We start from the raw sequence: 23,363 nt of genomic DNA on the forward strand, positions 1-23,363 counted from the left end.
CCCACATGATAAAGTTTGAGTTTTTCTAAGTCATCATTTCTGAATTAAAAAAGAGTTCTCATCAGAAAACTTGTAATCATCTGCATTCTCCAGGCTGGAGAATTTTGAAGTACCAGACTAAGATCAACATTGGACATCAGTTCTGCGTCAATATTCAGCTTTACATTGTCAATATTATATCCCAGCAGGGAAAATACAGCTACTGTGAGTGTCAAAGTTTATCTACAATGAATGGGTAAAAAAGATACCATTTCAAACCATTTACTTCCTGAGACCTTTGCACATGGAGGACAGATAATGGGAGACAGAAATATTTGTCAGTAAATACTCTACTTGCTTGTCTAGAGCAGGTCACATCAAAGATTGTCCAATCAGGGTTCAGACCTGACTCCTGCGCATACCCTAGAACAGAAACAAAGCTAGCAAACACAGTAAACCAGCAGTGGTTACTCTTCTGAAAAGGCATTATCCTAGCCATTTCCTAGCCATTTCTGCATCCAACCACTGAAAATATTCTTGTGGTAATTTTCAATAGGAAATAAAGTCCTTTCAGTGATTTTCCACACAATAAAACAGTGAGAAGTTTTAATATTTCATCAAATGATCACACATCCAATACAAGAAAAACTTTCTGCATTTCAGCTCATTTCTATTCAAAATAATACCATGATGCCTTACAGAAATGATAGCCTGAATGGCCACTATATTAACCCTTTCTTGTTTTCTGGTTTGGGCTCTGCCTGAATGACATCTCCAACCATCCTGCAAGGCCAGGAGCAGCTCAAACTGCTCCAACAAACTGTTTAAACACAACCACAGTTGTGCTGCTAATAGTCCAAGGCTAAGCATGGCAATACTGATATACAACATCTCTAACTCACTGCATTTACTGCAGTTCTGCATTTATCTGAATGAGCTATACCAGTGTAAGCATCCTCATACTGAGCAATCGCAAACATGTGTGATGAGGAACTTACTGCTTTCACAACCAGCTAAATCTCCCAAACACTTCTCAGTACAGAGCTGGTCCATCATCCAATGCCTCTGTGGCAGGGTTGGGAGCAGCACAGAAATTGCCAGCTCCAATACTGAGGCTGCTTTCTGAAGTTTGTGTGAAGGCCTAGGAGTAGGACCCCATGGTGGGGTGGTTATATTCACTGAAACAGCACAGCGTGAAATGAATCTGGAAACACATTCTGCCCCAGATCAAAAGCTCAAATTCACTGAGGTATTGCTATGTTTAAGATTAAAGCTTTCAGACTTGGTTTTTTTTTTTAAGACTGCCTGAAAGCCATATTGTACCTCTCTTTTTCTGGTATTGAAAGGTCTAGTGATTAGATGATGAGCCACAACCTTGCAGAGCTAAAGCCAGGTGCTGCAATTCAATTTCAAATGTATTGGAAATGAGTTGGCATGGGGAGGGCAGATGCTATGTCACTAACCAAAAACAAAGGCAAGAATATCAGCTGCCCACAAGGCTTCACACTACATAGAGACTAAGTGAGGGGTTTTGTTCTGAAAAAGGCTTACTGCAAATAACCTCAAATGCTTCTTACTGCTGACAGCACCAAGTCTGTTATGTGGCAGGGCCCTCTTTGCAGTCCAATCCCATAAAAGCCACTTATTTTGGAAACTGAAGGGTGAAGCCAATTCACAGATAATGAGAAGGGGGTGTTTCACTCAGGGCTGGATACAAGCAGGGGGGATGCTGGCAAGGCCTATGTTCATCATTTACTCATTATAGACCAGCCTTCTGTAGGTGGGAATAAAGACACAAATGACAGTTCTTATGGTATCAGAAAATTGCTTTTAACGTAATGGGTGCCTAACCAAGGGCTGAATTATTCTTTACCTAGTGTAGAACATCCAGAGTTCAGTGTAACTCAAATAATCTCCAGTTCCTGAGCATCTTCTTGGAGCAAAACCTTGCCTTACTCCATCTGTCTATATCCCTGTGCTCTAGAGAGCAATGAGCAGCCGCAGCACAGGGAGGGCTGTGGGACTTCTTGGATGGCCAAAGGGGTTCATGCAGTTTATACTGTCCCAAGCCATTGCCCTCTGTGATGCTGCAACTCCAGCTGCAGTTCTCAGGAAACCTTTGGGACCACATACTTCATCCATGCAAGTGAAAGCTGGTTTGGCAGTCTCTGAGCTGAGTAAACAAGTGAACATCTCCAACCCTTTGGCAACAGTCCCTGGAACTGGGAACTTCCTAGTCTGACTAGAGGAGAGTGCTGGAAGGGCACATGAGGGAAATGCAGACACAAAGGGATCACCACAGCAAGCTGCAAGAGCAGGTGCAGTTAATCTACTTCTCCTTTACAGTTAATATGTTAGCAACCAGGCTAGGGAAGACCTAATAGTCAGGGAACTTAACAAGCTTATTCTATACAGATTTTTCCTGTAATGTGTTTTCCATACACATTTGCACCTGTCCAGTTCTATGGTAGGGATGTACTTTGACTATCTGCAAGCAAAAGCTCCTCCCGTAAGGGGTCAGCACCAGAAGCTAAACTAATCCCCACTGAGGCTGCACATGGGCTGGGGAGCAGAGAGCAACAGCAGGAAACATCCATTTTCTACATGGAGAAAGATTTTCCTACAGAGATCAGATCCTACAGTGACCTCCTTGACTCCAACTGACTTGATGAGCTTCTTCACAGTCCTCCTTCTCAGCTACTCAAGCTTCTCTTTGTGGTGTGGAGGGACTTACAGGCACTAAACTCCATCCTGGAAAAGCTGTATTGAAATTATTTGCAAAAAAAGAGTGAGGGAGGGACATCACTCTTTTTAGAAGTCTTGTAACTTCATATTACCTTTAATTTGGATGTATTTGTACTCTTAGGCTTAGGCAAAACCCAAATTTATGATGCTTTGGGGTATGGGGAAGATATCTCTGAACCTGGAAAGAAGAATCCCCTCTGTGTCTTCTCAGCAGTTATTACTGGGCAGACCTTTTGTTGACTGTGATTTACAAACTCTTCTCACAGTGCCTACTCCTCTGAGTTCACAGTCACTAGCTGAAAAATCCTTCAGTCTCAGCCATCTCCTTTGTTACAAAATGATATAGTGGATTCCTAATCCTGTCATATTGTTCATCCTTCCTCTCCCACAGAGGCTAGGAACACCATTAAAAACTCCAAGACAAAGGTAATTCAGCAACTCAACTTTGTGTTCCTTTTAGTTCCTGGGGAACCATCTTCAATGAGGTCCTCTAATTAAATTACAATGTAAGTTCCCTTCTATTAATGAGGCTTTACCATTTACTCTTTTGTTTTGTGCAAGTAACTTTTTTTGACTGGATTACATTTCTATTCTTCTCAGTGACTTTTGATTTACACCAATGTACGACTGAGCAGAACTGGAACATGACAAAGCCCCTGTGCCAGAGGGACCTGATCCTGCACAGTTTCATCTCACAGAAGTAACCACTTTCCTGGTGAGGATATTCCTGCTGCAAGATGTGGCAGGGTCCCAAGCAAAAAGCATCAAAGCTGTGCTGTTCCCACATGTTGCAGGAGGTTTCCTTCAAAATATGATACTCATAAGGCAAATGTCCTCAGGGATCTGTTCATTAATCCACAGGAAGAACTGCAGTGCTAAATTCCTCAAGCTCCGCACTGTGATTTCAGACTGCAGTGGTACAGCTCTCTCAAAGTTAGTAGAGAACTCATTATGATTTCCTGAAGTTTGTCAGCCTCCAGGGCAGCAATTTGTCCTACATATATTTAAAACAAAAAATCTATTTGCTAGAGACTTTATGTGTTTTTTCTGCAAATAAGTTTCTGTTGCATTGAGAAAAACAGGTTTTTAGAAGATGAATGACACAAAATTCCCCAAAGAACAGCCTATTTGGCACACTTGCTTCTTCCCACAAAAGCAATGTTACAAAGTTTTAGCCAAGCTAACGGGAATATTTCTTTGGCTTTGTGGAGGAATAGATAATAACTTTTGATTTTGACTAGATTCACAAATGTGTTTATATGCATGATGTATCTACATACAAGCTTCAGTGTCTTTTGGTAAAGGAGAAAAATAAAATCACTTCAGGGAGAACAAGACTGCCATATACAGAAAAATGTGATGGCATGGGGAACAAAAACCCATGAGAAATTATTAGGAGCAATAGGGCAGTGCAGATTCCCACATGGTGCATGCAAACAAACAAGCAGAAGACCATTCCTGCCTGGATCAGCCTAATCACCAAGCACTTGCTAGTTTCCCTCTCATGTGTAGCAAAATATTGCAGACAAGGGTGGCCTGATGGAGCAAGCAGTAATGAGGACATCAGTTTTTGGGCCGCTGCCAAGCTGTTGGGCAGAACCCGGAGGCAAACCCCAAATTCTCAGTCCCTTAGCAAAAGTATCCCATGTAATCCTGGCACAGAGATTCCGGTGGATTGCTCCTCCTAAATCCAAAGCAAAGGAAGACTCCCTGGTGTCTCCCCTGCTTTATTCCCTAAATAATTCCACATCAGTTTTACATCTACAACCGTCAGAGCTTTGCATGCCAATTAGTGAGTGAAACGAGCTAGTTCATGGTAGAAATGTCTCATAGTCCACATACCTATCTCAGCTAAGGGGGTAGCTATTATTTCTTCTTGCGAGGAAAGGGGGCAGGGTAAAATCAGTTTCTGCAGGCAGTTTGCCAAGCACTAACCCAAATATTTCAGTTAGTGTGATGTTGAAGACACACTTTTCTCCCAAATATAATGTTGCCACTAGACAGGAAGAATTCAGCATAAATGACAATGCTTGCATTCCTAAGCCTGTGAAAACATCATCATCAATTTGAAAGAGCAAGTATGTCTAAGAAGAAAGATCAAGGCAATTCTAAGGTTTAAATGTGATCCAAAACATAAAGAAAATACAGTTTTAAAAGCCAGTTTTACAATGTCTGCAAACTTCTCCATTGTACATGAAACTGATCATGTGAATTGTGGTTGCATACAATTTGTGCCTGGTGCTACTGAGAGTACTAACCTCCTTTCAAGGTCCTTTTTGAGTAAATCACATAAAATCAGACTTGTGCACTTACTGCTTGCACACAAACTGCACCATGCTGCAGGTCTAGAGGGTGGGAGCCTCTCTGCAATTTGTATATCTTTTGCTACTGCCACCCCAGCAAATTGGGCTGCTCTAAACATAGGCTGCAACTGGATTACAGCTCATGGATGCTTGCTGATGCTGTATTCTGTTAAACACCACTGAAAAGCACTGCCTTGGCCATACAATTAGCTGCTTCACAAGAAAATAGTTTGAATGGAATCTGAGTCTGAATTAAACCAAGAGTTGTTTTGTTACTGACTGTACCAGAGATGTTTTCTCCACTGCAGCATACCCATGTCCTTGCCACTGTCCTCCCTCACATGCTGCTTCTACCAAAGCTCTGTAGAAAGGAGCCATAGCAGCAGCTTCTTGAGCAGTACCAGATGTTCTTTGTACATCCTGGTCTAATCCAGGAGAAGCAGGCTTGGCTCCTGAACCATGATTTTGATGGATGTGCAAGGAGATCTAATACATGTCAGCTTCAGAACATTTGAGATGTTTACAAAACATTCAGACACCCTCTCAGATAAAGGATTCTAGAGAAAGGCAATGTTGTCTTTTAAAAATCAGGAACAAGAGAAACAGACAAGGCTCTAACTAAGAAATTTGCATCTTAGTAAATGAAGCACACTAGAAAAGACACCCTGAGCTCTCCTTTCATGATACAACCACCACTCTAAACACACACGTAAACACAGAGCACCCCACAGGAAATCTGTGTGAGCCTCCATTTCCTGTTTGAGTAATTTGAACGACTTTTGTTTTTCCCTCGCTGCTTCTGCAGTCCTGCATGGCCTGATGGACTGAAGGCCACTGATGGACTTCAACCCAGGCAGCTTGTGCTGGGGCTCAACAGAGAAAACATCCCCAGGGCAGTGCACTGGAACACACCCGAGGCATACAGCAATCAAGAGTGTCCAGCTTCCCTTTGGAGATTTTGTGCAGTCCTCATCTGGCAGCTCACCTTGGAGTTTCGCTGTGCTCTGTGCCATGCTGATATTTTTCTTCCCACTCCTCTGCCTTCCAGAGATTCAACCCTCCAGTGGTTTTAACTCTCAAGGCATTAAGCAAGTTGCTTTCCTCTCTTTCCTCCAGCATTTCTACAGCTGCATTTCACAAAACCCCTTTTTAAGACTGACAGGTAGCTACAGGTGTATATATGCACACACACAAATATGTATTTGTGTGTGTGTGCATGTATACATACATACAAACACTTCACCCCAATGCATGTCCTTTTCCAATCCTGCCTCCAGCCAGTCCCAAAATGATCTCCATGCTGACCCCAGGGGCCTATCTTTTTGCCAAACATGTTTTTCCTAAGCACACATGGGCCATCTAACTGTCCAAACTACTTTTGGCACCACCAGGAGAGTAACTGGCCTATCATGACTACCCTATGACCCGTCCCCTTGTTCTCCTTGTCTGAATAATTTTCCTTCAAAATTTTTATTCCTTTTAATGCATAGAGGAAAAAGGAAGATGCATGAAGTGCTCACATACATGCAGCCTGACCCTCTGTCTCCAGCTCTCATCACCTCTGTGTGCACTCTCCCTGCTTTGGTTACTGCCAACTCGATGTGAGCTGTTGCTAAATCCTATGCAGCTGAATGCTCAGCACTTGGCACGCTTGACCAAAGCATCTGGGCTGCAATTCCTACAGAAACACAGTACAAAATGATACATCTTTTCTATCAAACTTACCCTTCAGAACCTCTAAACATTCTTCAAATTATACAGCCCTTTTATTTTCCATTTTCTTTGCTCCTCAAAATTTCAGTTCTATTGTTTCCATATGGTGTGAGTACACTATGTCCAAATATTCCAGGTGACAAAATACCACTAATTTCATACCAGTGCTTTAATTTTTATCACTTTCTCAAGACTGAGTTTAACCACTTCCAAGTTTCAAAAGCACACACTGCTCTATAAACTATAAATCAAATACCTAATAAAGTTCCTGAGATTTTTTAAAAAGAAAGTTCAAAAATGGAACTCCCATCCTCCTCTTCCAACTGTTTTTAATCAAGGACAGTATGAAATAAGTTATCCAAGTTCAGAATGAAAAAAAAAAGAAAAACCACAATTACTCTGAGATGAAATTTGAAGATTAAACCCCTTTTGATTCCTTGAGCTCGCTGACGAACATTTCTGTGGGACAGCAATTGCACCAAGATGTTATGAAATATTTATATCAGTTTGTAACATGCGTGACCACATGTCGGTCAAGACAGCTGAACTGTTCATTATTGCTAGGAAGCTGTAAATCACCCCTCTGGCAAACCTTCACATGAGTTTCGAAATAAATTGGTTCTGTTCTTGATCCCATTAGATGCTATAGCTTGAAATGCAAACAATATTATTGTTGGAATGGCTGCTGCCTGTCCACCTCAGCTCAATTACTCCAGCCTGTCCTAGCTGAAACAAGAATTGTCTGAGGCAAAAGCAGTGGCTTCCTTCCTCCAGCAGAACATCCATTCCTCTGTACCCAAAACAATTTGGCTAAATGACACAAAGATGAAGTGTGACTACAGAAAGGGTAACAAACAGTCCAAGCTCTTTGAATAAACAAGTGTTATCCCAAAATAATTTGATATATGGGTGATCAGGTAAAGATTATGGTTAAAGCATTGATTTCACTCATGCACCTCAGTCAGGAGACACCAATCAAACCTTCAAACCTGCTATTCAAAGTGGGGTTTCAACTTAATAATAGCTGCCTTGCTAAAAAGGGATGTTACAGAGTGGGGACCATTGGAGGCAGAGCCAGAAACTGCAAATACTGGGAATGCTGACATGATTTTCATTCATGGCCTGCCATGAAAGGCCTGTAAGCAGGGCGTATCTTTGGGAATAGACCCCTCAAACTCAGGTTTGAGGCCAAGGGTTTGATTCTCCTCTGCCTGTCACACAGTAATGCAGCAACATCAGAGTAAAGCAAATGTAAAATGACTTTTAACTTCTCAGTGTTTGAAATAAATGAAGGTCTGGATAGACAGAGCTGAAAAGACCTTATATTGACCTTTAAAAATAAAAAGGGCACTTATAGCAAGGATGGGGACAGACTTTTTAGTAGGGCCTGTTATGATAGGAGAAGGGTTAATAATTTTAAACTGAAAGAGGGTAGGTTTAGATTGGATATAAGGAAGACTTATTTTAGAATAATATTAATGGTTTTTTACAAGAGCATTTAGTGATGGGACAAGGGGGAATGGCTTTAAACAGAAAGAAAGCAGGTTTAGATTGGATACTAGGAAGAAATTATTTCCTGTGAGGGTGGTAAGACACTGTAGGAGATTGCCAGAGAAGCTGTGGATGCCCCATCCCTGGAAATGTTCAAGGTCACTTTGGATAGGGCTTTGAGCAATCTGGTTTAGTGGGTCACATCCTAACCCATGACAGGGGATTTGAACTAGATGACCTTTAAGGTCCCCTCCAACCCAATCCAAGAGTCTGTGTTCTGGGGGAAACAAGGCTACAATTCACCATCAGTATGATTTTGGCAGTTGTCAATGGCTATGTGGAGTTTTATCATATCCAGCATCTTCCTCCTGGGCCTGAAACTCAGATGTAAGAAGTTATCACACTATCTATAAAATCAGAGTGAGGGAGTAGTCCTGAAGTTGTAGGTTACCACTATGTTTAGCATTGAACAAAACCTAACAAGTCACACTCTGCTTTGTTATTCCTCACAATAAAAGCATGGCTGTCAGAGTATGTTTCTATATTGTATATCTTTTGTGTGTTTACAAAAGCTTTGTCTTCTGTCCCATCAGTGCACAGAAGTGCTGACTTTTCCATGTCAGTCATTAACCAACATCACTTTCTGGCAGTGTGTCTGCCTTGCTGCCACACAGCAGCATTCTTTCCAAACCCAGGAGCAGAGGTTGGCAGTTTTGGCTGACTGATCCATCACTGATTTTGGTGAACTAAGGATTCTCTTGGAGGGAAATCCTGAAGCTGAGCAGCACTCCAGGGAGTAACTGAACAGTTATTTAAGAATGTGGATACAACTTCATCAGCAGCCTCTCCAGTAAATAAAAGCCACAGGCTGGACAAAAGCCCATGAGCCAGTGATATGGAATCCCAGTCCTGATACTGGTGTGGGCAAACAGAGGATTTTTTGGTGCAGCTCTCTAATAGTACATAATGGTCAGGAGGAAGCCAGTGGGATACTTCAGCCCCCACAGCAGGGTCAGCACTGCCCCAGGAACTGACTTTGGTCTTTCCAGAGCTCAAGGGGAGTTCCCAGTCACTTGGACATGAGCACTTCCAAGCTCAAGTACATTTCCATTCATAGAGCAGTTTCTACTGTTTTGGCACAACACAGACGTAGCATGCCTCTTCTGTCCTCTCTCTCTTTTCTGATTTTTTTTCACAGAAAATGCAAAGAAGTTACATGGCAGAGGTGATAACGAATGCCAAATTATCTCATGGCTGTTGCTATTTCCAGGATGTATCACTCAGAGCTTTCAAGAACATCAGTGAACATTTGCTTTGGGCTGCAATACTGACACACTGTCATTGTATTTCCTCTGATGACTTCCTGAAGCAAGGTTTTTGTTTTTTCTAGCTGATAGCAGATGTATGTGTGCCAGAAGCTAAGGAAATGAACACCATTAGTGCCAAACCTGCAGGATGAACCTGATTGCTGCTTCAGCACACAATTAAAAGAACTTGAACTGAAAGTTGATTATTTTCCAGTTATTAGTAACTTGCTCTTAGTACTTTCAAGATAGCGTTCTGTGTACAAATAATGTCAGTAATAATTAAAGATAATCCTACAGACAGTTCCTACACATTTATTGCTCTAGGCTGTGTTAGACAACTTGGTACACCCTGATTTAAAGATCACAAAATCACTCCTGCTGGTTACACACAGCAGTGACCTACTCCCTTTGGGACATTGGCTGTTGTGAGTTCACCAGCCTTCTGTTCAAGTGTACATACGTATTTCAGCCAACAATATTAAACCTTGCTTTTTCAAGAAGTCAATTTCTCAAGTTGCTTCCAACCCATACTAAGATTTAGTGGACTGAGCCCTTGGATACAGACTGAATTGTGACTTAGGGCTTGGTCTCAGAACCACTGCAATGTCTGGTGTGCTGAGACAGGGCACACACCACATCCCAAGGCAAACTGTGTGCAAGCTTCCTATACATTGTCAAAGATACCTAGCTCTGGAAGAAGCTTTCAGAAAATTTCAAGAAGATCCTGGGTGTGACCTTCTGGAAATAACCAAAAGCCTTTCCCTTCAGCAACAGCACCCCTAACAATTTGAAATAACCTTTTGTTCCTAAAGCCCTATCAACTCAACTCTTCAAAACCACAAAGCACAACAGAGAGCTTAGCCACAGATGGAGTCTGGACTCCCAAAAGGAAAGAGGGTGGTGTCTCCATGTCTGAGTCCCAAGATGACAATCAGTGATATTGTTTAAAGACGAGCAATTGCTTTTCTAAAGACAAAAGCACTGAGTTAAACCTTCTTCTATAACAAATTAAAAAAAAATTAAATCTATAAAACCAATTTAGAATTTTTTTCTGAAAGCCATCTCTTCTGCCCAAAGCTTGCAGATTTGTTCTGATCCTAATGCAGGCCTTCACTCAGCAGCAGACTAGGGTGGAAGTTATGAAGCTGACATTTAGGCCTGGCAAAATCAAACCCTGCATGTACTGAAACAGAAAGCAAAGTGGAATAAACTTCCTTTGTTCCTCAGCCAGAGAGTTCGGCTTAGCACTTAGCCTAACGCTTCTTCCCAGCTTAAGAGAAACTGGATTCCAGTGGTGAAACCCTGGCTCCACAGCAAAACTCATGCTGAATCCAGAGCAGATCAGATACGATAAGTCTTTGGAATTTTTTTGCTGGACAAAAACATAAATGTAAACAACGACAATGACTACACTATTATTAAAAAATAAAGCCTTCTTTAAGTGAAGTTGAAGCAATGGCAAGACATATCATACTAAATCTGCAAGGTCCTGTGAGGAGGAGGGAGTGGGACTCAGTGATCCTTATGGGTCACTTCCAGCCAGAGATATACGATTCTGTGATCTTACAGACTTAAGGTTTTTAAAATAAATGTTACTTTTGTAGCAAAATAAATGTTGTATTATTAAGTTACATGTCTAGGAAGAAAATCTCATGCTTTTTAATTTATGTAGAAACAACGGAGCCAAATTCAGTATCAGGCACTGGATGGAACAAATGCCAATAAAGTGCACTCTTTCAAACATAAATACTTTAATTTCTGTTATTCTGAAATGCCCTCAACTTAGTGTCTTTGGATTTGAATTTAGCTACCAGGTACAATATTTTCTCTCCATTTGGGCTAGCCACAAAGTTGGAAAACAAACTTATATTTGATGAAGGAAAACTGGTTTTCTTTCACCATTCTTTTACCAAGAAAATGAATAAAAATTAAAATCCATTTAGTCAAAATGAAAAATAAAAGTGAAAATGAAATTTCATTTTCTTCATCAAAAGAGTGCTACTTTACAGGTGTATTTAGGTACTTGAAGATGCATAAATATATCTACTTGAAATATCAAAGACATATTAATAAAATATGTCTCTAATCTGCATTATGTTCAGATCCCAGAGATTTAATATAGCTGTGCCTAATACTTCTACAAGTCCTACTGAAAAGATAGTATGAAACAACATATTCTCTATTGGCTGTATTTTATTTATTTTATAAACTAGGTTTTCTCATGACATTATCTTGCGAGGCTGGGTATACACACACACACAAACACACACACACACAAAAAGAAGCCATAAAAAATTATTTAAACGAGACCTCACCAAATAGCCCTAATATAAAATCATAATAAGGGCATCTGGGAAAGGAAAAGAGAATACATATAAATGATCTAGACAAGCTTGTCTGGCTGCTCAACTGAAAACAAAGTCTTGAGGCTGTCTTCTGATAACAAGAACTTGCTTACACCATACATGTGCATAAGCATTGCCAGCCAAGGAGAAAGAACATTAAGGAAAATAAAGACAAAATACAGAATTAGGTCTCCTTCTTGTTACAGGTCAGACCTCAGTGAGCCAGTATTTCCCTCCATATCATTTACTCCAGCAGGATGCTGTTTCTGTACCACAGTGCTGTAACTCATGAGTTGCTTTCGCTACAGGGGTTCATTTTATTGAGGGGACTATATGACTTTTTCTAGATGTGTTTGTTGGACAACCAAGTTCCTCACATTCTAGTTTTAGACTTTCTCTGCAAGTTCTAAAGCTTAGAACATCTCAGCTTATTAAAAGGATGTGCACATGCATGGCATTGATAATTTTTTAATGAGTCCAGAATCAGTAGGAGGTTAGTGTCCCTAACAAAAACACTAAAAAAATGGCATTTTGGGAAAGCTTCTACCAGTTGATTTCTTCTATTTAATCATGAACAAACAAAAAGAAAAAAAAAGTTAAAAGTGAATACATAGCACATTTTTCACATTGAGACAGGTAAATGAATATTTTCTGTTCATTTTATTTTTATTTGCTTATTTTATTTGCTTTTTTTTTTTTTTTTTTTTTAATTTAGAGGAAGAGAAAACAATGATGTGCAGGTATTCAATTGTACTGAGGAGGCAAACATACTCGGTTAGTGTAGTTTTGCCAGCAAACATTTGATTACTTGGAGCTTTCTTTAGAGCCTGGAGCAGAGCCAGGTGGTGACTAGTGGTGGCACTGAAAGAAGAGGAACACGGTGGAAGTCAGTCACCAGAAGAGACCTTTTTTGCTTGTGCTTTGCCAAGTTGCTTGACAACGTGGCTGATGGAAACAGCTTCTTTTCATCACTTACAATGCGATTCTTTCAGGCTCTTTCTCAGCTCAGCCTTATTGTCAGCCCTGTACACAGCCCAGCGCCGAGTTTTGCAATGAAGTCACCATAGAAATGACATGATGAGCATGTACTGACCTCCCAACTGTGTTTCCTGGTCCTGAAATAAATTTGAGCTCAGTTATTACGGCGCCTCTGATTTAATAATTGGCTTTTGGGAGACACTCAAATGCTTCAAATGGAATCTTTTCTTAAGGTCAAATCTTGTCTCTTATTGTAGCCTATGGGAATTCTGCCATTGGACTTTAATGAGACAACAATTTGACCATTAATCCATGAAAATTTGCTACTCTGGTTCACACTGCCCTCCCATTTAGGACCCTGTTGTTCAATTCGCTCTGAACCAGCTTGTTTTCACTTTCAAGATAATTGTGCAGACTAAAGAGTAATTCAAACAACAAATTCAGCAAGAGCAGGCATTAGCTGCATTAACTGTATGGCTGCTGGCTGGACACTGCTAAACCCCACTGCAGAATCCTCCTGAACCTGCTAACAGTCACTAAGTCACTGAATAATAATTTCAACAAAAAGACAATAAAAGCACTATGAACAAGGAGTTTCTATGATGCACAGCCTAGGACCATATATATCTTTCACCTCTGAGAGAGAGGAGCCAATTCTTTAGGTCAGGAAACAACAAAGATCAAATTCTCTCTAGTTGTGTATGAGCGCTCACATTACTGGGTGTGTACCTTAGGACACACTTTCCAAACTACCTCTTGCACATCAGCTTCTGTAAGCTATAACAAATTGCATTTTTGTAGTCTTGTTTGAGTTGTAGGTCTCTGATAATCTTCAAGCAAGATATAAATGTTCTTTTAGAAATGTCTGTACAGTGCTGTTCAGCAGCTGTGCACTTGTGTTCCTAGCCAGTCTTCACAGACTTGCTTAGAAGCAATTCATGGACTCCTGGGCCTCACAGATTAAACACCAGTGGTACAGAAAATACTGCAGGTTTTTAGAGGTGACCAAGATCACAGTAACTACCACTAATTTCAAGTCTGTTGGATAATTTTTCCTACCTTGGCAATTGCTCATCACTCTTGTTCACAGCTAATTTTAAGTTATACTCCTGGACTTCATTCCTACAACATTTTGCAGCACCTAGAGAAATGCTGTTATAAATACAATGGCAGATTTTTTTTCTCCGTGTGGAAGAGGGTTGAATAAAAGAATATCAGTTTTTCTGTGTCTCTGGTTAATAAAACATAGCATTTCTCTCCTGTTGCCTCTCACCAATCTTATTTAAGTGGTCTGGCACACTCTGAAAATGCACAAGGGTTCTATTATGTACAGCAGTAGGTACAGCAGGTTTCACTGGACTGTAACTGATTTGTTTCAGATGAAGGGATGCTGTTAACCACCACTGTGAATATAATTGCTTAGTTGATTTCCACATTCTTGTCATTGTTGGCCTGGCTACTGCAAGAACAAGCTGGTGAGGAATTCCCTACAGCTAGTTAAAAAAAGAAAAGAAAAAAAAAAGGAAGTCTTCAGGTCAAACCAGGAGTTCATCCAGACATGCCCACACCAGAAGCAATACAAATATGCCTTTTCACCACTTCACTGCTTTTCCTTTGCTCCTTCCTTAGACCAAAACCAACTCCAGAAGGAAAGATCCTCCAGGTGAAGAAGGAAAGGGACCTGTGCATTTGGTCAGAATACAGAGGTGCTACCTCTGAGCTCGGGGATGAACATTATCTGATTCCTTCTGTGACACGTGGCAGGGAGCTCAGAAGCCATTAGCAGACTTTCAGTGCTGGTGGTTGCTTGCAGTCTGTCCTTACACAAAGCACCACTCTGCTCCTGATGTGTTGCCTCTATAGCGTGTTCTGTGTTATGAGGTTTGTGGGAAAGCTCCCAGATTTAGCTGAAACCAGAGCTGGGTGCTTCCATCAGAGCATAAAGAAAAGACATAGTTAATTTATCACCCTGGGTCTTAGCGGTTCTGGATTTGGTTCCTTCCCCTCTCACAGCTTCAGACAAGAGAGTTTCCACCGTGGAACTTGGTAGCACCTGCAGCCTCCAAGAAAGACTGATACCTGCCTGTGCCAGACATACATCCATGGGGTCCATGGGCTCTGATCTGAAGGCTGTTGAGCAGCATAGCACTAGGAGTGGGAATGTTACAGGGAAGCTATTTGCAAAGGTGTAACTGGAGAAGTCTGGTAGTCCATGGGTCCTGGGTATTCAGGAGACCTTAACATCTCTCTACTGCCAAATCCAACTATATTTTCAATCTACATTCTTTGGATTTTTGTTAACTTCATCTCTCCCATGGAAAACTCACCTCACATCCTTCCTTCTCTGACGCGTTTTTCAAAACAGCAGAAATGAAGGCCTTTTGTTTTTACAGAGGCTTTTGGACATGCTTTTTCCCTCCGTATGACATGTAATGTCAAGTGCACACATAATTCTCTATAGACTGAGATTCCTAAGTTTGCTGTCCTACCATTTAGCTTATCACCTTCATCACTATTATATAAATATGGGATGGATCATATTATTAATTTCTCAGTAAAACTCCTTGGAAAATAAGGTGGACACATTATAATTTATAGCCTTTTGAACGTTTTACTTGGTTTAAGTAATAAACCAACATAAATTATCCTTATGAAAAAAACCAAGCCAAACCAGAAAACCACTGTGGTGAGACTCAGCTCTTTACAGAAACAGCTTGGCAGCATTAAGTATTGACAGCTATGCCTACAAGCTTTGCTTACCAGCAGCACAGACACATAAGCTCAATGCACTCCAGGTACCAGGAGAGGACTGTAACTTGCAGACTGGCTGAAAGAAAAGCAGCCTAATTCTTTTAAATAAATGCAAAGGTGTTGTTCTGGACTATGAACAAACTCTCAAAAACATTCATATTAGAATAGCCCTTGTCATGCATCACAGCCTTATGGTCCAAAGCACATTGTAAAAAAAGGTACAGGAGATCAAAACAAAGCAATGAAAAAAGGTGGTCTCTGTCCCAAAGACATGACTGGTACAGAGAGGCAGGGGACAGCAGAGGAGCAGCACTGATTAGCATGATGAGCTTCATCCTCAGCACAAGCCTCGCAGCGCTCTCAGCATGGCCGCTGCCAAGTCAGTAAGCCAGCTCAAAAATATTTGTTATGTTAAAATAATCCTCTGTGCAAGTCATTTTAGTGTAGGATGATATTCGTCTCGGAGGTAAAACACAAAGGATCTTTGGCTGAATTCTTATTGTGAGTGACACAAAGAAAAACCCCTCGCCATAGGACACCGATTTATTGCCTATGGCCCCATTGAAATGTCTGCATAGAAAATCAGGCTACTCCCATCGAGCTGCATGACACCCAGCTGGGCATGCCGTGCAAATGAGGAGCTCACAGTGCCAGCTTTGGCAGTCACCAGGCCTGCTGAGGACAGACTTGGCTAAGCAGGACAATCATCCTATAGCATAACACATCAAGGGGTGCTTCCTTGGAGGGACAACATTGGACAGACCCTATGGATGTATACAGCAGAGTGGAAAAGAGAGCATGTTGTTCTTTATAAATGCGAGGAAGACCGAGGAAGAGATGGTCCAGATTTCTGTCTTCACGTAATTGGGATGCATTACCAGCTGCAGGAGGTATGTAACCAGCATAAATTACTGCATCATTAGCTACCTAATAGGCAACTCTTGCTCTTAGAATTAATTGGGTGAGCCAGGAAGGACAGAATAAAAGTAGACAATGACACTGTATGAGATGTTTTCCTTCTAATACCATTCAGTAGCAGCATTAGACCACCCCCATCTGAAGGCTGTAAAGAAAAGTTTTGGGATGGCACTACAGCAAAGAGTACAGATGGCTCCTGGTAATATTCTGTCACCAGGGACCTTGTATTGAGTCCTATTACATTCTTTCACATATTTTGTGAATACATCACTGATCCTACAAATCTGACGTGTAGTAAATAAGAAGTTAAAAGATGAACTAATTTTCCCAATAGCTTACTTCTCATATACATTTTATTGCAAACACAAAGGCATTTCAGCTTTCTGGCACTGCTGCCATGCAAATTCACAAGTTTAATTTCTTAGTCCGTGTCTCACATGTACCAAATGACTTTTCAGTTTAACTGCATCATAGGGAAGTTTCTCCAGACTGCAGAAGTGCAGTCAAACATGGATGTTTAGTTTCAGCCTCACAGGAAGGGCTGAGAACCACATGCAAAGCATGATCCTGCCAGCACAGCCCTTCAGGGAGGTCACAGGCTAAAGGTTTACAGCACTTTCCCTAAAACAGGAAAGGAATTAAGTAATTGTTTCTATACTGGATAAAAAGTTAAAGAAAGACTCAAAGGCCAGGCTCAGTGGTAAGCAGATGGAACCCACCAAACACTTAATAAACTTCCTTCTCTCTTTGAACTACCATGGCACCTTTGGGGGACATCCCTGCTAGTGAGACCCAGAGCAGTTGTTTTGGAGGTGGTACCAACAGAGCAAATCCTGCTCAAATAGACTATAAAGCATAGAAGTCCAGCTTCCAGGTCCAGGCACACAGCAGGGCACTTGAGTACCTGCAAGGTAAGCAATGACTTTGAGAGATGTGTTGCTTAGTGATGGACTTGGCATTACCATGCTAACAGCTGGACTTGATCTTAAAGATCTTTTCCCACCTAAACAATTCTTTGATTTTGTCTCAGTAGCTCAGTTTGGTCAGGTAGTCGTTTTTTGAAAAGTTGGTTGAGTGTTTCAGCTTTGGTGTTATTCAAAGAAAGTTCTTTCTAATGTGGAGAAAATGAGAGAAAGCAGAAAATATTACAAAGGAATGACAGAGGCTCATGTTGCAGGCTGCTTTGAATCGGGAATCAACATCTGACAACAAATAAAAGAAGCCATGCAATGAGAATCACCTGTGAACTGCCTTGACCACAAAGACCGGTTAGATTCATTACAGAAAAGTGGAGAAAGAACAGGAGCACACAGAAAAGCCTGAAACAAAGCAAAAATGCTTCAAGTTAATTCAGACACAGATTTCTACAAGCCTAGATGAAATGACAGCTGTATGACATTTCAGCATAAGACAGACCATGCACTGGAGATGTTATGCAAAAAGATGCTGAGAACATGCAGATATACTGAGTACAACCTTTAGAGAGACACAGAGTGCCTGCTTACATTGGGATGGAGCCTGCTGCAGCTTACAGTGATCCAAAAAGGCAGGGAATGAAATACCAGGTTCACCATCCTAGGTACACAAGGACGAGCTAATAGCCAGATAGCCTTAAGAAAGGTCAGGTAAAATTGTAGCTGAAATAGGCTGAATTGTAGCTTGTAGAGAAGGGACTGCAGTTTGGAAAGAGATTTACATGTGGAGAAATATAAAATGTACATCATGCATAGGTGATGGTAGTTGCACTTGTAGTTATGGTTAAGGTCAAGGGAAAAGAAAGGGACAAACAGCATCTCCCCCCAAGAAGTCTTCTAGTGAGCAGAAAATAAAATTGTGATGAGAGATGTAGGAATAGAGGCAAACAGCCACAGATGGCAAGGGATGATGGGACTTCAAGAACAGAGATGCCATGGACTTTGTTGGAGTTGGCAGAGATTGGAATAGAAAGAAGGGTGTAAAATACTGTCTTTGAGTCAGTGTTTTTTCCTAAGACAAGGAGGTCTTGTCACTAAAAATGTTTCCCCCAGCAGTAATATGCAACATGTACCATATTGTTATTTAGACCACAGGGAAATGCTGATTTGAACTTTTATTGAAGAAGAAGAAACTTCCATATCACTAGGACCTGGTCCTACCCCACTAATTTCTCATTCCTGGTGTCTTCTGAAAAAGAAAAAAAAAAAAAAAGCAAGTCAAAGGATTTATGATTTTCTTAAATCACAGCTTAGCTGTAAATAGGAGACAGGGAGAAACTTGCATGAAAAGACAGCAAAACCTCAGAAAGGGGTGAAGTAGAGACAATAGAATGACAATATCTCTGATTGCACAACTCCTGTCACATGAAAATAGGTTGAACATTTTGATGTGAAAAGCTTGTATCAGCCTTAAAACACTCATAAGGTATGAAATCTTGCACTTCTTAGAAATTAATACCTAGCCTTTAAAAACCTAGCCAAGGAATCTGCCCTGTTCAAAAGCCCCAGGTCTCTGCATCCACTTCTACATGGAGCCTACCAAGGGGGCAATGCCACCAGCAGCAGCAAGGCTGGGGATGCCCATGTGGCATCTGGAGGAAGGTCTTAATCTAAGCCAGCAATCTCCCGCAACCAACATCAGAGCTGAAGGCAGCAGTCAAGAGGGAAGATTCCTCACAGCTCTGAGTCCTTCCCTCTTTCTCTTTTGATTCCTTCTGAATCCTGAGCAGGTCATCAGGGCAATTCTCCAACCCGAGCCAAAACAATGTGAACACTTAAAACATGGTGGTTATTGGACATTTCCCCCAATAGCGTGCATCTCTGTTTATAGTGCCCTTGACTAATGCAGGCCCTTCCCAGTGCCGAACCTATAGGGCTGCGTATTTTAACAGGGTATTCATTCTGTATTAAAAAAGCATCCCTTAACTGGAGCCAGATGTCCACTGAACTCAGCAAAAAAGTTTCCTCCACCAGTGCCACTTCGTTTACTCTTACATCTGTTGCGTAGCTCAGGAATTAGTAGAATGTAAAACGTTTTATGAATTCCCTCTGCTCTCATCCAGTGTTAATGTATTCAACATGTTTTTCTAAAACCACATGCACGTTTTTTCCATTTCTTCTAATTTACTTGCATAACTTAACTCCCAAAGCTAACCTGGAAAATTCACAGAAATTGGAGACAAACCCCATCCACCTATATAAAAGCTTGGTCCATTTCTTGCTCCACAGAGGATCATTTCCAAAGGGCGAAATCTGACCTGACTGAAGTTAAGGGCAAAACTTTGAGGGGCATCATTAAAAGCAAGTTTGTCTCAAAACTACCCCCAGGACTCTTCCCTCACCCCTGTTATTTATGGTTATTACACACCATCCATTCTATATGAACATGTTTGAATCAGTATTCAGAAGTTTAAAGCTCCTTGGACTGTACTCAAGCTTATACACACCATAATGGCATCATGGAATTATTAGCGTGTCTGTTTGTTATATTCCTAGACATTTCTTTTCTGTCTGAGACTGAGCTTTCCATCTTATTTTCCCCCCTTTAATGTCAAGAAGTAAGCACTGGTGTCAGATTTGCCAAATAAATCTCAAATCATCTTGGTCTTTTTTTTTTTGGAAATAAGTGAGGGAAAAATGACAAACTGAAATTACCATCTTACTCTCTATTGTGCAAATCCCAAATTGCTTCATACTCAGCATAAATAGTAATTTTGCTCTTTAAATTAAATTCTGACCTCATTTCAATTTTCTTCTTAGTTAAAAAGGTGGTTGGTTGTTGCACAGAAGAAGGGAGAAAGCAAGTATTACCTATGTTGTCTATGTGATACAGACACACCAAAAAAGGTTGTGAAAATCAAGCAGGAGTTCCCTGGTTTGGATGCTGCATTTCCATCATTCTGATTTCAGGCTATGCTCACAGTGCCAACATAAATCCACAGAGAGCAGCAGCCTCTGCACATCTTTTGCTTCCAGCTGAACTTTCTACTTAATAAAAGTGAATTCCTGTGCATGCTGTTCCCCAGCTGAATGCTTCAATGGACAAATCCAGCTCCTCTCCTTGCCAATGTCCTGCTGACATAGCCCACTGCATGTTGGCACAGAGTAGGAAATACATCTGGACGAGGTTCTATGTCCAGCTTGGTAGACATGAGCCAATTTTTTTTCCCAAATGCTTCTTGCCCCTATTAGTTCCCCAGGGGTGGGGAAAGGAAACATATAATTATTTATTTGCCTGAAGAGGATACATTCCCCATCAAGTGGCCTGTCAAACTCCCATGAGAATATCTCATAGCCAATACATCCTTTGGGCCTAAGGTCTGCTCAGTTGTAAAGTTACTTTGTTCTAGTTACAGAGAAGAAAGGGGTTGGAGGGGGCATGAAGAGGTCCTCTGGCTCATAAGACAAGATGAGCTACACTTACATCTCTCTGGACAGACCTTCTCTTTAATTTTAACCATCTCCTGTGTTAGAAGTTCCACATCACCCATTCAGGTCACTTCAGAAAACCGTCCTGTTGTCCAGCTCTTGCTTGCAGTGAAGCTCACTACTTCCCAGCATATCTCCCATAGCTACAAAAACCAATTTATCCCTCTGTGTTACTGCCCCACTTCAGATACGTGAAGACCACTGACCTTTACGGAACATACCTCCTGCTTCTGACCAGGGGGCCACATCTCTTTGGAAGTGCTGTGTGCCAGATGGGGCGTGGCACCCTGCTCAATTGCACAGGCCAAAGGGAGCAGAATGATCCACTAAACACATCTTGCAAAGAACAACCCTATCTCTACATACTCATATAAAGACTGGATTTTTTTTTTCCCCAACAGTATGAGATTGTAGTCTTCTGTTTGAGATCCGCCACAAGCCCCACAACCCTCCTTTGGATCCTTTCCTGCAGATGTGCTCCCTGGCTGGATTTCTCCCCTCAGCATGTGTTTGCCCTGTTGATTATTGTAAATCAACCTCACATATGTATACTTTTTTATGTCATTCCTGCAGTTTGTGCAAATCCTTTTGAGTTCTAGTTCTGCCATGGATGTGCCCACAGACACTCCATAGCTTGTTATCATCAACAGAGGTAATGAATAAATACAGTAACTGCATTGCTTTAAAATCACTGCTAACTCAAACCCTACAATACACAGAAAGCAATAAAAAGCACAGAAAATAGAGCCCTCTCTTATATCACTGCTGGAATCTAAATTTCTAACAAGCAGCTTAAAGGTATGATTTCTTAGTTTTGTGTTCTGGCATGGCAAAGCACATGGGCCATAATAGAAGGTTCTTCTGGTCTCAGTAAACTCAGGAAGGGGGAATCACTGCTCTCAGTGCCAACAGCATTCCCATGATCTCAAGTACAGCTGATAAATGCAAATTGCTCAGGCCTCCTGAGTCCTTGAGAACTTAGAGGGAGCAGTAAGTACAGTGAGCAAGCAGGTAACATTACCATGGAGTCATTTTACTATATCATTTCTTTATTGTTTACTATATCATTTCTACCAATACCACAAAAAGCACAAGCTGTTCAGGCAAATAGAAAGTAAGTGTTGCAACTGCCACTACCAGAAATGTTTGCTACACCTCCCATTTCAGGAGCATACTAGACTGGATGCTTCAAAGAGCAGCAGGTTCCCACCAGAATGAGTTACTTGGCAGCTACAGCCAAGACAACTTCTGTGCCACACTTCTCAGGGGAACAAAGCAGGACTGGAAAAGGCAAAATGGAACAAGCCATTTGTTTAATTTGTATACCATGGTTGTTATAAGAATGTAACAGTCAGGTGGAAAATCTCTCCAAATGCAAGAAATAGAGGAAAAAAACGGTTAATGGAAATGCAGGTTGTGTACATCTTTCTCTGTTTTGTACATCTTTTGTTTCTCGCCTTTGTTCTCTCCTTCCCATTCCTTTAAGCTTAGGTGTAGTTGTTACTGCACCACAGTGACAAGCATTCTTGAATTACCATTTCTTCACACCACCATGTCCTCCATCACAGCCCTGTGCACAGCATCCAGGCAGTTCACTGCTGTCTGGCATCACTGTCCATCTCCAGACACAGCTCTCAGCTGTGGATGCAATCAGCTGGGACAGCTCAGGGCTGCAGGCAGAAGTGGCTGCCAGCTCACATCTGGAGCCAGCTGATGGCTGCTTCAGTCAGCTAAAGGGCTGACTTGCTCCTCACTGCACACTTCCAGCAATGCCACTCACAGCCCATGACTTGTTCCCCTGCAAATCCTCTGCACTGAAATGGAAAGAGATGCAAAGGGCTTGGTGTCAGCTCCTCTCTCACTAAGAAAAACCATTTATATCAGTTTTATCTGCCCAGTACACAGGCCTTTTATGATCTTGCATTATCCAACCTACAGACCAAATTCTGGGCACAGTATCATTGCATTCATGACTTGCATTGAGGGAATGAAAACAAAATATTTCCCATTCCCTAATGTACAGCCAGGAAGGACAAAAAACATAATTCAGACTCTGAAGGTCTCCTCTTCCATACTGGGACAACAATCTTGTGGCAGTCAAGGAAAACTGGCAAAAACCAAGAAGGCGTCTCATGCCTCCCCATGGGAGAAGAGTAAGTAAGAATGTTAAGCTGTGTTTTCCCATTTCTCCTAGCCTCCCCCCAGGCCATATCAGAAAGGGAGTAGGAAACAAACGACTTGGTGAAGTGATCCTGCTGCAGTACATCTGTCTTTTCAAAAGCTTGAGTCAGCAAGCTGTGGAGTTTGGAGCACTTGGCTTGGAAGTACATTAACCCCACAGAACAGCACAGCAGAGCAGAGCCTCAGCATGCCTCAGCAAGCTCCCCTCCATCACAGCACCTTGCTGCACTAGGAAAGTCCAGCCTGTGT

General features: G+C 41.4%; 1 protein-coding gene across 2 annotated transcripts in view; it reads right to left on the reverse strand.

Moving 5' to 3' along the window:
- ME3 (malic enzyme 3) overlaps positions 1 to 23,363 on the reverse strand; it is a 117,621-nt gene that overhangs the window by 56,346 nt on the left and 37,912 nt on the right. Inside the window, exon 1 of one of the 2 annotated variants that reach the window (XM_085574596.1) lies at positions 17,771 to 17,838. The exons of the other annotated variant lie outside the window; for it this stretch is intronic. Coding sequence (XP_085430722.1) covers positions 17,771 to 17,809 — 39 coding nt within the window. The 5' untranslated portion in view covers positions 17,810 to 17,838. Of the gene's footprint in view, positions 1 to 17,770; positions 17,839 to 23,363 lie in introns of those variants that run through there. 2 annotated transcript variants of the gene reach the window in all.

The sequence above is a fragment of the Lonchura striata genome, chromosome 1, assembly GCF_050655825.1.
Source record: "Lonchura striata isolate lonStrDom1 chromosome 1, ASM5065582v1, whole genome shotgun sequence".
In the NCBI taxonomy this organism is placed as follows: domain Eukaryota; kingdom Metazoa; phylum Chordata; class Aves; order Passeriformes; family Estrildidae; genus Lonchura; species Lonchura striata.